This window comes from Etheostoma spectabile, unplaced genomic scaffold, assembly GCF_008692095.1.
Source record: "Etheostoma spectabile isolate EspeVRDwgs_2016 unplaced genomic scaffold, UIUC_Espe_1.0 scaffold00002472, whole genome shotgun sequence".
Classification (NCBI taxonomy): Eukaryota; Metazoa; Chordata; class Actinopteri; order Perciformes; family Percidae; genus Etheostoma; species Etheostoma spectabile.
Genome location: NW_022602899.1, coordinates 1,403 through 15,254, shown reverse-complemented (window position 1 = coordinate 15,254; position 13,852 = coordinate 1,403). Strand labels below are relative to the sequence as shown.

General features: G+C 40.1%; 1 protein-coding gene across 1 annotated transcript in view; it reads right to left on the bottom strand.

Annotated features, from left to right (window-relative positions):
* The window catches only part of LOC116675923 (leucine-rich repeat serine/threonine-protein kinase 1-like), a gene marked incomplete at its 3' end in the record, with an annotated part of 29,330 nt that extends 15,685 nt beyond the window's left edge, over positions 1 to 13,645 (bottom strand). Inside the window, exons 1-2 of the mRNA XM_032507403.1 lie at positions 13,435 to 13,645; positions 153 to 341 (exon numbers count right to left, since the gene is read on the bottom strand). Coding sequence (XP_032363294.1) covers positions 153 to 170 — 18 coding nt within the window. The remainder of the gene's footprint in view (positions 1 to 152; positions 342 to 13,434) is intronic.
* Between the last annotated feature and the right edge of the window lie 207 nt (positions 13,646 to 13,852).

Genomic DNA, 13,852 nt, shown 5'->3' with positions numbered 1-13,852 from the left:
ATGTTTTTTCTTCTTCAAAAAAGCAAAGTAAAGACTTCAGCATATCACTGTAACCAGTTTCTACCCTACATTACACATGATGTTACAGTGATGATCAAAGTGCAACCAGCAGAGCAGTTAACAATGTGACTGTCTACTTAAAGTGTGCTCACCCCATCAATGTGGGGCATCCCTGCGCTGCACTCCACACAGCAGGCTTGTTGGATCAATTCCTGGCAGCCTCCCCCTCTCCATCTTTATAGGCTGCCCGGATGTTCTCCAGAGTAGGAGAAGGAATCAGTGCAGAGCCGGGACCTGGACCCTCAACCAACGATGCCTTGGCTCCATATCCTCCCCAGGGCCTGACAGAGCAGAGGACAGACATAAGAGGGACAACAGTGGTCAAAAGAGTATTTGTGAAGAGGAATGGAGTCATAGAGGCTCATGGCATCATGCTGCAGGTTGAACACATTGTATTACTCTAGTCCTGTTAGCAGCATACGCCCAGAACTAGATCACTTAATTAAAGAATGTTTTTTTGGCATGAACTAGTAACAGCTGAGTGAATTAGTGGCTGGTTATAGTTGTAAAATGTTGAGTTTTGTGTATTGGGGAATGTGTTGACATCAAAGCCAAGTGCACCGGAAGTAGGGGGGTTTAGTTATTCAATTCAATTCAATTTTAATTATAGTATCAATCATAACAAGAGTTATCTCGAGACACTTTACAGATAGAGTAGGTCTAGACCACACTCTATAATTTACAAGGACCCAACAGTTCTAATAGTTTCCTCCAGAGCAAGCAACAGTGGCGAGGAAAAACTTCCTTTAGGCAGAAACCTCGGACAGACCCAGGCTCTTGGTATGCGGTGTCTGACGGGCCAGTTGAGGTTAGAATGAAGAGTGGCAATAACATGGAAAAAAATAATAGTTTGTAGTAGTTCTTTGTAGAAGTTCATGGAAATAGCAAGGCACTGTGCGGCATTACAAGGCATAGCAGGACGTGGCAGGGCACAGCAGAGCGTAGCAGGATGAACATGGCATCGTGTAACGTGTAGCGGGACCATGGCGACAGCTGCTACCCTGATTTGGAGCCTTTCTGATCCAAGGAAACATGCTGGGTAAAAAAGAACAAAAGGACTCCGGGGAATGACTCCCCAGAGCTAGGTTAGTAACAAGCATTTCTGGGACATCGATGCACATAAATGGAAAGATTGAAAGATAGAGGAGAGAGGAGCTCAGTGTGTCAAAGGACGTCCCCCAGCTGTCTAAAACTATTACCACATAACTAGGAGAGACAGGGTAAAGAGAGGAGCCAGGTCAGGCTGGAACTCTCCCCAACCGGATCGGGCTGTATCGCCCTGCCTCACTCTTAGTTATTATCGATTAGCTGATAGATAGATCTGACAACTATGACGAGAAGAGGTGGGCCGGGTTAGGCGGACGCTGCAACTCCTCACTCCCTAACAATATTCAATTCTATGCCTAACTATATCCTAACTATAAGCTTTATCAAAACATAACCAAGAGAGATCGGGTAAAGAGAGGAGCCTGGTCAGGCTAGAACTCTCCCCAACCGGATCAGGCTGTATGCCCTGCCTCCCTCTAATTTTATTATATTATTGATAATGTGATAGATAGATCTGACAACTATGACGAGAAGCAGGTGGGCCCGGTTAGGCAGATGCTGAGACTCCTCACTCCCTAACAATTTTCAATTCTATGTCCTAACTATAAGCTTTATCAAAGCATAACCAAAAGAGACAGGGTAAAGAGAGGAGCCTAACTATAATCTTTATCAAAAAGGAAAGTCTTAAATGTGGGGACGGTGTCTGCCTCCTGAACCCAAACTGGAACCTGGTTCCACAAGAGAGGAGCCTGATAGCTGAATGCTCTGGCTCCAGTACTACTTTTAGAGACTCTAGGAACCACAAGAACCTGCATTCTGGGAGCGTAGAGCTCTTGTAGGGTTGTAAGGTACTATGTGCTCTTTAGCCTCTTTGACAGCACGGTTCCGCTGATGGAACGTTTTCTCCACTTTAGGAGAAAACGTTTTCTTCCTTCATGAATTGCAAGCATTAAATTGTCACAAACAGCACATCATTAGAAAGCTTAAAGTCTCATGATTCCATGAAGCCCACACACAAAGCATAAGGTGACTTAAAGCGGTTATAATCATGTTATGAAGTAAAGAAACACAGAGAGATTCTGCACCGTTTCTGTCTAAAGTCGAGCGTGCATCCCTACCTTCGTCCTCGTGTCTTTCTTCACAGCGGTGAAAGATTGTCATAAATGTATTTTTCCTACATTGCCAACAGTTCAAAGAATAAGTACATCCAATCCTTTTAATCCAAAACGAGCTGGTCCCCTCACAATCTTGTAAATTCTGGCCGAGTTTTCTCGTAAACAAAGCTGAACAGTCCATTTTTGGACTTTGATCGCTCCTGCTGTCTGCCCTGAAGCAGCCACATTGGATCTTTTTAGACAGCCGAATAGCCTGAAGCCTAAGGAATTGAGTGACAGCTGATATAAGCCAATCCGTCTACTGTAACCAGAGTGATCCCTTGTGGAAGCCAATGAAGTCGCAGTGTTTACAGAGGAGGGTCCTGGTAAATATTGACAGCTATTCCATCCAATTACAACCAAACATTATGAATCCCTGTGTAGCCAATCAGAAGACGAGTTGATTGATACCAAACATGACCAGAAACATTTAACCCTGTGATGGCTCCAGCTGTGTCAAAGCAAAAATAAGGCCTTCTTATGGCATTTCACCATTTCATCAATTTATAAATACGTATTTCTATAAATGTATGCATGTAGTTCTTTCAGGTATGTGGATGTGTTTTGTATTTCAGAAGTATTGTATTTTGCACTTTTTGGGCTTTTTTAGAAATAATAAATAAGAAAAACGCAAAGACATATCTGTAGAATCATATAAAATCCATTTTCTAAGTCATTTCTTTCTGGATTTTTTCTGTTCTAAGTTGAGATATGTGGCTAGGGTACTATTTTTGTATGTAGCCCATGTAATATGCTTACAGTATTGCTTTTTATTAATTTCACACATGATTTACTTGGACGGAAATAGAAATTCTCTGTTCTAACCTGTTTAGCTCTGTGTCAGTAAGGCCTAGTGTCACAATGCCAAGCGAGAATAGGATGGATTTTCAAGTGTTTCTGAAGAGGATAAGATGGTGCCCGACCATGAAAAGCTTTGTAGGTGAGAAGAAGGATTTTAAATTCCATTCTGGATTTTACAGGAAGCCAATGCAGAGAAGCTAAAACAGGAGAGATGTTATCTCTTTTCCTGGTTCCTGTCAGAACACGTGCTGCAGCATTCTGGATCAGCTGAAGAGTCTTTATGGACTTTTTCGAGCAGCCTGATAATAAAGAATTTCAGTAATCCAGCCTAGAAGTAACAAATGCATGGACTAATTTTTCTGCATCATTTTTAGACAGGATATTCCTGATTTTTGCAATATTACGTAGGTGAAAAAAGGCGGTCCTTGAAATTTGCTTTATGTGAGAATTAAAGGACACGTCCTGATCAAAAATAACTCCAAGATTCCTCACAGTGGTGCTGGAGGCCAGGGTGATGCCATCCAGAGTAACTATCTCTTTGGATAATGCGTCACGGAGGTGCTTGGGTCCCAGAGCAATAACTTCAGTTTTATCTGAGTTCAACATTAGAAAATAACAGGTCATCCAGGTTTTAATATCCTGAAGACACAATTGAAGTTTAGCTAACTGATTAGTTTCATCCGGCTTGATTGATAGATATAATTGAGTATTATCTGCATAACAATGAAAGTTTATGGAGTGTTTCCTGATGAAACTGCCTAAAGGAAGCATATATAAAGTAAACAGGATTGGACCAAGCACAGATCCTTGTGGGACTCCATAACTAACTTTGGCGTGCACGGAGGATTCATTGTTAACATGAACAAACTGAGATCGATCTGATAAATAAGACTTAAACCAGCTTAGAGCAGTTCCTTTAATGCCAATTAAATGTTCCAATCTCTGTAATAAGATTCTTATTGTAGTCATCAGATTCATTTACCATATAATCAATAATATAATAAAACTAGAGAGAGGCAGGGCAGTACAGCCCGACCAACCTCCTCTCTTTACCCTCCCCGTTTCTCAATGTCAAGGATTCTTCTTGGTAGGACTAGTCCTTCCAAGGAAGGATCCTTCAGGAGCAGGTCAGAGTCCTCCTTAGCATTTGGAGAACATGTACAATGGAACAGGCTATCAAGTGCACGGCATTGCGGGCTCGCATCATTGAATTTTTTGACCACATTTCAAATCGCTGGATGAAATGGTTGTGGAACTGTTAACTACGCTGTTTAATTATGCTGTTGGGATGTAGAAGATGAATTAGCAGCCGTTTCTTAATGTCAAGGAAGGATCCTCCAAAGCCAGGAGGAGGACGCTACGTCATCGACGTCCAAAGGACCGTTCCAATGTCGAGCAAGGATGGAGTCCTTCATTCAGAAAATTTCCCATAGACAGAGAAGGATGCACGTGTGTATCCTTCGCGGTCCCAAATCACCCACAATCCTATGCGCGGGCCTTTGCCGGCTCGTAGAGGACCTAAGCGGGAGTTCGAGCGGCATCGCTGACGGTGAAATGATAATTTAAATGTAAGTATCTTTAGTGTGTGCTGTGTTATGTGTGTTATGTCAATTAACATTTGGCTGTTAGCTAGCTAGGTTTCTGTCTTTGTAAAGTTTAATGTACGGTGGCATGTTCATCTCTTTTTATATGCCGTTACTGTATATGCGTAACATTAGCAGAGATTTAGAAAGTTGGTGTGTTTATCACTGGTTGTATCTGTAGACGGGAGGTAACACTGCACCGTGTTAACTTCACTAGCAACGTTCAACAAAGGCTAACATGTATGAGTACTTTCCGATGTAATAACGTAATGTTACAGCATTCATAACGCAAACATCTTTTTGTTGTGTTAACGTTCTTCTAACAGGGACTAACGGAGGCGGTCACCAAGGATGCCAAAGCCAACGACCAGCAGGGAGACAAAGACAGATGTTGAATTATTTTCTATATTAAAGATTGGCATTCTAACAATAAATGCTTTAAATTAACTGGTTTGTCTGTGTCATTAAGTTTTTTAAGTTTTCCAATGTCTATTTTTCCATCAAATTGTGACCTGGACAGTTATTACGTTATAACATGGGAAAGTACTCATACATGTTAGCCTTTGTTGAACGTTGCTAGTGGACATATATTATCTATGAGTGCTAATAACAGAACATCAGCTAACATAGTCTGTCATTTAAATGCTGTATTCCGATTGACTGGTTGGTTTGTAGAGGCAGTCATCTGGTGAAAATTTGGTTGTACATTTCTTATTCTGTCAGTGTTGATGCAGCCCTTCTTATTTTCCAGAGCTCTAAATCAACCACCGGTGAACATCTCACAGTGAGATAGGACCACTTTTTTCCATTGACAACCAATGTGTTGCAGAACCTATTCTGATACCTTCATTATAACCAACTAGGGCTTCACGATTGTGGCCAAAATGATAATCACGATTATTTTGATCAATATTGAGATCATGATTAATTATTACGATTATTTGTTGATTTTAACCAAAACAAATTTTTTAGTCAAATAGGCTATTTATAACTACTTTCACATCTATATTATGCTACATTTTCCTGTCTTAACTTGTATGTTGTATATACTGTAGGCTACACACAGCTGCAACACATGTAAATAAAAATGAGCTATATGAAATAAATAGACTATCAATGTTTTTTTTTTTTATGTATCTCTGAGAACGTTCCTTCACTCGTTTTCAACAATAACTTATTAATAGAGTTAGGGAGAGAGAGGGAGTGCAATGGACATATATGCTACTCACAGAGTGACGGCTGACTCATTATGAATGGGTCCAGCACGGGTCGAATGGCGGGTCAACAGAGTACACATGTCATGTGCATGAAATGTCTGTATCGTCACTGCGCTGCATTTTTATGAACTATGAGCTCTTTAAGATAAGAACTATTCTGGCGCATCTCTTGCAGGTTCAGCAGGCTCCGCCTCACACACTATTACTCTACATTGTAGAGTAATAGTGTGTGAGTCTACAAACTGAAGTAAGTTGGATTCAATAATTTCTTCTGTTTTTTGCCGTTGCGGCCGCTATAGCAGAGTTACCACTGAAAACACTGGTAAAAATACAGGTTTGCCTCTCATGCTTAACAATATACAGCTGTGTTAATAACAATTAAAACTGGACAAATGTGGACTGGCGGCTGTTGTGTCTCTCCATGTTGCTGCGGAGTCGTGTGTGAGTTAATGGGGGGGGGACTGCGCGGAAATTAAGAGGAGAGTAGAGAGATCCAAACACAGGCACGGCTTTACAGAAGAAATGGGTCATGTAACGCAAAATGAAACCATATCGAAACAACATTGCTTCGGAACTGACTGGCTCATGATCAGACAGTGGTTTACGGAGCGGTAGATTGCTTTACAAAAAAACCTGGAGCGCTCTATGAAATGACGCGTTTAAAATATCACTCGATCGCTCAAATTTGATCGTGGGAAGACAAAATTGTGATTGTGATTAAAATTCAATTAATTGTGCAGCCCTATAACCAACAATACTGTTAAGGACAGTATTGTATGGTGACTTACATTGACAGCATTTGAGATATTCTTAAATCACATCAGAAGCTTACAACAATTAGCTTTTCTCTGACACCACCCTAACAGGGCGATCAGACTAAAAATTGCACATGGAGGGGGGCATAATGTTTAAGGTACTGATAAAACAATGAAGTACTTAGCCCAGTTTTAGTATTAGATCCATGAGGTCTACTAGACTGCACAGAAGTCACTTTACAACTTTTGAAAGTTATTACGGAGACAATTATTTTATTTCTATTACATGCTCTATCATAATCAGTCGGATGTTGGGGCGCCTAGATAGCTCACCTGGTTTAGTATGTGCCCCATGTACAGAGGTTCAGTCCTTGTTGCAGCGGCCGTGGGTTTGGTTCCCACCCACAGCCCTTTGTTGCATGTCATCCCCACATCTCTCCCACTTTTCTGACTTAATCTGTCCTGTTAAAATAGGCAATAAAAGCCAAATAAATCTTTAAAAAAGAAAATCAGTTGGGTCTAAAAACAGCTCATTTTTAGATAACTCAACTTCTGTTTACATGTCAACATCTCAATTTTCGGTCATTTAAGGGTTTTTTTAATTTTAAATGAGAGTTCTTCAAATAACAATACCAGTCATGGCCATGTACTTGACTAGATAAGTTAGTTTACTTTTTCACGATTTATTTGAATAACACCTATACATTCAATTCAATTTTATTTATAGTATCAATTCATAACAAGCGTTATCTCAAGACACTTTACAGATAGAGTAGGTCTAGACCACACTCCAGAATTTACAAGGACCCAACAGTTCTAGTGGTTTCCTCCAGAGCAAGCAACAGTGCGACAGTGGCGAGGAAAAACTTCCTTTAGGCAGAAACCTCGGTCAGACCCTGGCTCTTGGTAGGCGGTGGCTGACGACCGGTTGGGATTAGAATGGCAGTAACAGTCACAAAAAATAAATAAAATTAAATAAATAGTAGTACATTGCAGGACGGTAGCGGGAACATGGCGACAGCTGCTACCATGGTTTTTGGCGCCTCCCTGATCCAAGGGATATTTACTGCAAACTGACACTTTTCTCAAAATCATGGCTCATTATGTAATTTGACGTAGTTTGCTTAAACTTTGGAGTACAAAAACTAGACTGATATCATTATAAAGCTAGGATATCTCCTCTTTCCAAACTCAAAATGTATTTTCAGTGGTCAATGTGATTGAAAAGGATTTTATGGCTTGCACTAGACAGGAAGTCTTCCTCATTGATCACGTCCTTATTTAAAACTTTGACATTTTGTGTACTATAAACACTGCAGGCAGATTATGGCACTTCCTCAGGCAACATCAGGCCCATGCAAACAGTAGTCAGACCACAGCAGGTGGTTTTCTTTCTGGTTTCCAGCTGAAAAAGATGTAATGTCGTAGCACAAAACAAGCCTGTTCATTTATAACTGACAGTTGGTAATTACTAGTTAACTTCATAGTTTTCTTTTTCTTGCTTTTGCACTTCACACTGTACATACTGTAGATTAATTCTTGGTAAATAAGATGAAACATTTGTTTGTAACTCAAACACACAAACAGCAGTCAATGCTGGTAAATCTGGGCCTCCCTGTCAGTCCGACTGGTTATTCATTTAGACAGCGAACACTTTGCTTTCCTCTTGTAACGGTGTTTCAGCCAAATGTGCCTGCTTCCTGCAGCTCAGTGGCTTTCCAATAAATAATTAAGACAAAGAGAGTCTGACTGGGCTGCTGAGGCCATATGAGAAAGCCTGAGGGACTGAAACCATTAGACACAAATGCACCCCCATCCACCATCAATACTCCCTAAACACAGCCTTACACAACCTGTCTGGAAAAGCTAAAAGAAGACATTGAGAGGAATGATGATGATGCCAACATATTCTCCATTACTGAATTTCACCTTCCATTTGTCCATCTGGTTAAGTCTGGTTTTAGTTTGGAGATCAAAGGAACATACACTCCTGACTTCTGCTACATGCACAAAGTTTTAATTCCATTAATTTTCTCCATAATGATTTTAATTATTAGCCATAATGTCTAAAGCATTCAAGGTAGACTTACCACAAGCTAAGAGATTGTGAAACAAAGATTTATGCTCATGTATAAGCCACAAATCTGTGCACCTCTTCCTGCTATCTCAAGCTCTTTTATTACATTTTTATTATATAAATGATGGAGTTGAATGTGATGCAAGAGGATAAATGTATGCAGGATTCAGTTAAAACAACAGCACTGGGGTACCCCCATTAAAATGTGCTTTAGGGCGCATACTTTACAACTTAACTGGTTTGAGTCTGGCTGGGGCTCTTTGTTGCATGAGTTCCTCCTCGCTCTCACCCATATTTCCTGCCTGTCTGTCATCTATTGAATAAAGGCAAACATGCCACAAACATAAGCTTTAAAGAAAAAACAGCAATGAATGTAGTTTCTGGGATTATAGAGCCTTAAAGACGGGGAAGGCAGTTTATTTTTGGCATTTTGTGAAAAGATTTCATGGTAATCTTTCAGCATATTGTAATTCAAGTGGTTTGAGAGAAAAGCAGATTTCTGCATCTCCTCCTTGGCTCTGTTTTTAGGTGTAAATCTAGCTAAGCCAAGACTTTGGCTTATAAAAAACAGTCTAATCAACCAAAACTTTTGCGACCCCCATGCAGTACCTCCGCGAACCCCCTAGGGGTCGCGGACCCCCTGTTGAAGATCCCTGGTATAAAGCATGGCCGTGCTCGCCCTCTGAGAGGAGTAGACCAGAGACGAGAGAGGGAAAGTTGCACTCTATTTCAAATTCTGTTTTTTATTTATTTTTATTTTACCTCCTGCAGCTGTAAGTAGCTTTTGGAGCTGCTAAACCACCTAATAGAATCATATATTCAGTGGTTTGAATAGAGACTTTTAGCTCTCCACAATTTTGCTAAATGCTGATTTACAAGGATTTCTATTTGAAAAAAAACCATAACATTCTGCTAGACTTGAGAAAGTGATCAGTATTAAACAGTAGTTTATGACATGACCACCACATATAAGCAGGGGTTCATGGGTGCTCCTGATCAGTGTGAAGCGTTCAAGGGAATTTCCACCTTGATCATCTCGACACCAAACATTGACCAACGGTTTCATTTTCCCTCTGTCAGTGCTAGACCGCAAGACGAAGCAGCTTCACATCCACTGTGGACAGAATTCAATACTTAGACATACTGGTAGCAACAACATTACTATGAACTAAATCAGCGGTCACACTCAACCATGCACACAACAAATAGACAATATTTACATTAAAACTAAACTTTTGGCAGCACAACTGTGCCATCAAACCTCTGTTACAGGTCAAAAACGGAATGATTCTGAACATGTACTGGAAACAAATCAGTGGTGCCATTCTACGGATGAGAAGACTTACACAGATACTCTAATATTGAGACTTTGAATGTCTAACCCTAACAAAATGTATCTGCAGATACACATAAGGCAGTGCTTCCTGACAGGGCTGTAGTACTCGAAACTCCAGTCTTTTTCTACAGTCTCTGACTTATCTCGGACTCGCAAGTATTTGGACTCGGACTTGTCTCAGGCTCGGCCACTGGTCTTCCCAAATATGGCTTTTGGTCTTGACCGAGTTCAGGTGTCTTTATTATGTTGATAATAATATTGGAGGGAAAGTGAAACCCAAAAGTATTGTCTCGGTACAGTCCTACAGTAAGACCTTTTTTCTGTCCTGGACTCTGCCTTTTTTCAAACCTTTTTGGGACTCTGTCTTATCTTGGACTCGACTAGTCCTGTTCTTGCACTTGTCTTGGACTTGACAAAGTTGGTCTTGACTACAGCCCTGCTTCCCAATATTTCCCAAATATTTTTATTCAGGATGCGCCACAATCTGCGAAAGGACAGTCAATGAGACGATACAGTGACGATTCTACTGGGAGACCGGCACTTGAAGCAGGCTCCTTAGATGGATTTGTGGTCACCACTACATATTTTCTCAGCTTTGTTTTGGTAGCTGTAGGGTTGTTGGTGTGACTTCACGGTCTCCTTTACATTTAACTGTCAGTCCTTTCCTAAACTTGTCCATGCTTTTCTAGCAGTGCGGGGGAACAATGTATTATTAATTTATATGTAGCCTCCCTGTGCCCCCCGTTATAACTCCGGTCTCCCCAGTTTGGGAACCACTGGCCTAAGGTATTTGAGTTGACTTGTGTTATAAAGTCAGAAGTCAGATTACAAATGCTATTCGTAACTTTCAACAGCTTCATGTCTATGCCTGGTGACACAGTGATCCTGAAGGCCAACAGAAGATTTTCATGAAATCAAACCCTAAGCTCATAATTTACCTATTTATGGTCATTTTTTTCCAACAATAGTTTTTGAATGTATTTATCTGTAGACCAAATGTATCTGTTCTTTGCTCAGTATAGAGTAGTTCTCAAAAATGACAGTGTGAAAAATAAATGAAAATAAAGCACTTTATTTATAGTCAATGAAATGGAAATATAAATTGGGTATATCTAATGCAATAAGTAGCAACTTTAACTTTTAACTGTCCAGATGATGTCCTCCATCAGATTAAGGGGGTCATCCTGACACGTCTTTCATGCTTGCATTCAGCTGTTTTCTACCTTTCCTACTTTTTGGGGTGTGAATGCAAGAAGCAACCTATGTTCTTCTACAAAACCTTTGTTATTATTCAGTTTGTTTGTTTTGCAATTTAACTCCTTCCACATCTTTCAGCCTATATTCAACGTTTTTTCTGGAAATAAGTGTATGCAACTAGTAAAGAGTAAAGTACATGAACTATAGAAAAGCAATTGAAGACAAGTAAGTAAGTAATAATGAGGCAATAAGTTGAAGTGACATTTATAAGATAAGGCAACATGGTGTGGTATGATTAATGAGCCAGAAATGTTATGTAGCATATGATGTGGTGAGAGGATATAACATATTAATACCGGTAGTACTAAGTATAGTATGTGTAATGTAATAGTAAGTATTAAACATAACATAATACCCTTACTATAATAATATAACATATCATAGCATAGTATAGCAGTATAACAACATTGAACTTCATCTTATACACCTGCTATAAGTTATAAAAGTAGCCTAAAACTAAAAATGTAAGTTAGTTGTGTTTTTCATGGTGGCCCAGTTACTTGTTGAGAGGAAACAAGAAACAATGCAGTAAAGTAAATTTTCATGGGCGTTTTTATTTACACTGTTTTTTTCAGTATGTACAAAATATAATTCTCATAAAAACTTGTTTTAAGCATATCAGTATCAGTAAATATCAAAATTTTCATATCAGTGCATCCCTAAAAGGTGATGCAAAAAATATCCGCTTGTAGCTTTAAAACTTAAGGTTCGAAGTTAATAGTAAGTGTTGAAAAGTTAGGACTTTAATTCTCTGTGAAATGAAGTCTCTAAACCTGGACTCACAAAGCAGTTACCATCCCCGAGGCAACCTTTAATTACAGCTTATTCAGATAAGCCAATTAGTGAAGTTTGATACACACATGGCAAAAATAATACCATTATGCTATGTATTTAAAAAAAAACAAAAAAAAAAACAGATGTTCCAGACAAAGCTGTTTTCCCACATAAAAGGCAATTTGCTTCTTGTTCCTCACCATAAAAGTTCAACTCATTTTAACTAAGGTTGGCTACATTGCACGCGTTATGTTCCAACACAACACTTTCACTATAATCAATTAAGCTGGCGACTCCAAACACAAGAACAGTACAAATTGGTGCATATGTTCAGCGGAGATCCGCTCTTCAAGTGTAAAAAAGTTTTTACACAGAAATGGATCATAAAGTGTGAAAAAAAACTGAAGAAACAACAATCCCAAAGCAAAAGCTCAGCGTCTCACCCGTGATTCACACAATCCTACGCGGTGTGTGCATAGCCCGTTTAGCCAGTTGATTGGCAGCATTGATAGATTCCGCAGCACATACGCTCTGCTAACAATCCACATACGTTATGCGTTCAAATGTGGTCAAAAATAAAAATAATAAAAGTTATGGCTTTGTTTCTACTAGAAGTCAGCTGTGTTCCCGATTGTCAACTGCAGCTGTCAAGGTTTCTAGGCAACAGAAACGGTAAGGGTGGGACCAGCTGGTGAAGCAAACGAGGAATACTCTGTAGACCAGACCGGCGCTCGGGTCAGCCTTCGCAGTCTGCGGCCACGCCTCCATAGATCACCTTATTTGAAGGATACAGCCCCTGAATTGAGTCTTACTTTTCTATACTTTCTGCTAAAAACTTAATTTAAACCTTAAAATATTTAACCCATCTTTCACAGAGAGAAATAAAGCGTTTCTACTGTCTTTCATCCATTTTGTGCTTTTTCAACTTTTAAAGGGGACCTATTATGCTCATTTTTAGGTTTATACTTGTTGTGTTGCTATTTGAACACGTCTACATGCTTTAATGTTTAAAAATCAACATTCATTTTCTAATACTTCCCATGGCTGATGCATGCATTCACCCTTTGTCTGAAAACCAATTTCGACATTTTTGTCTACTTCTTGTAAATCTTGAAAAGCATTTGAAGCAACATTTGGACCACGTCCCACTTAAATCCTCCATTAAAACCCACTGTAATACATCCATGCATGCTTGAGTGAAAGTATAACAGAGGACATCAGAATCAGGACTCAGATCAGATATCAGTAAACTGATAGCAGTCAGAGCTCAGTGCAGAATAGCTTTAAGGCTCAGCCAGTCTTACATGTGCAGCATATAAACAAGGCTACAATCAGGATTTAGCTCTGCCCGCCTGCTCCTCTCTCCTACTAACCTGCTCATAACAAAGCAGCAAATCCTCCATTTTCTCCTGCCTCTATCGCATCTAAAGCTGAGCGCTTTCTTTTCATGGTTTCGCCTTCAGCTGCTGTGTGGCTTCTACCCAGCGGTGTCCCCTGGATGATCTGCCTCCTCACTAACCCAGGCTAACAGGCTGGCGAGAGTGGGAGGATGGAGACGGTAGGGAGGGAGAAGTCTGGAATAGGAGGAGGGGGTGGCAGGGAGAGGGAGCAGGGATTGATGCTCCTTTGTTAAAGAGCCACGCCAGCCTCCTTTATCTCTCTCCCTCACACGGTCTCTGCTCAGATCCACTGTATGATTATGACTATGTCCAGTGGAAAACGTCAAAGTCCAGTGGAACCTTTAATAACAGTCAGCCATAAGGCTGTCCAATTAAAGGAATTTTGATCACA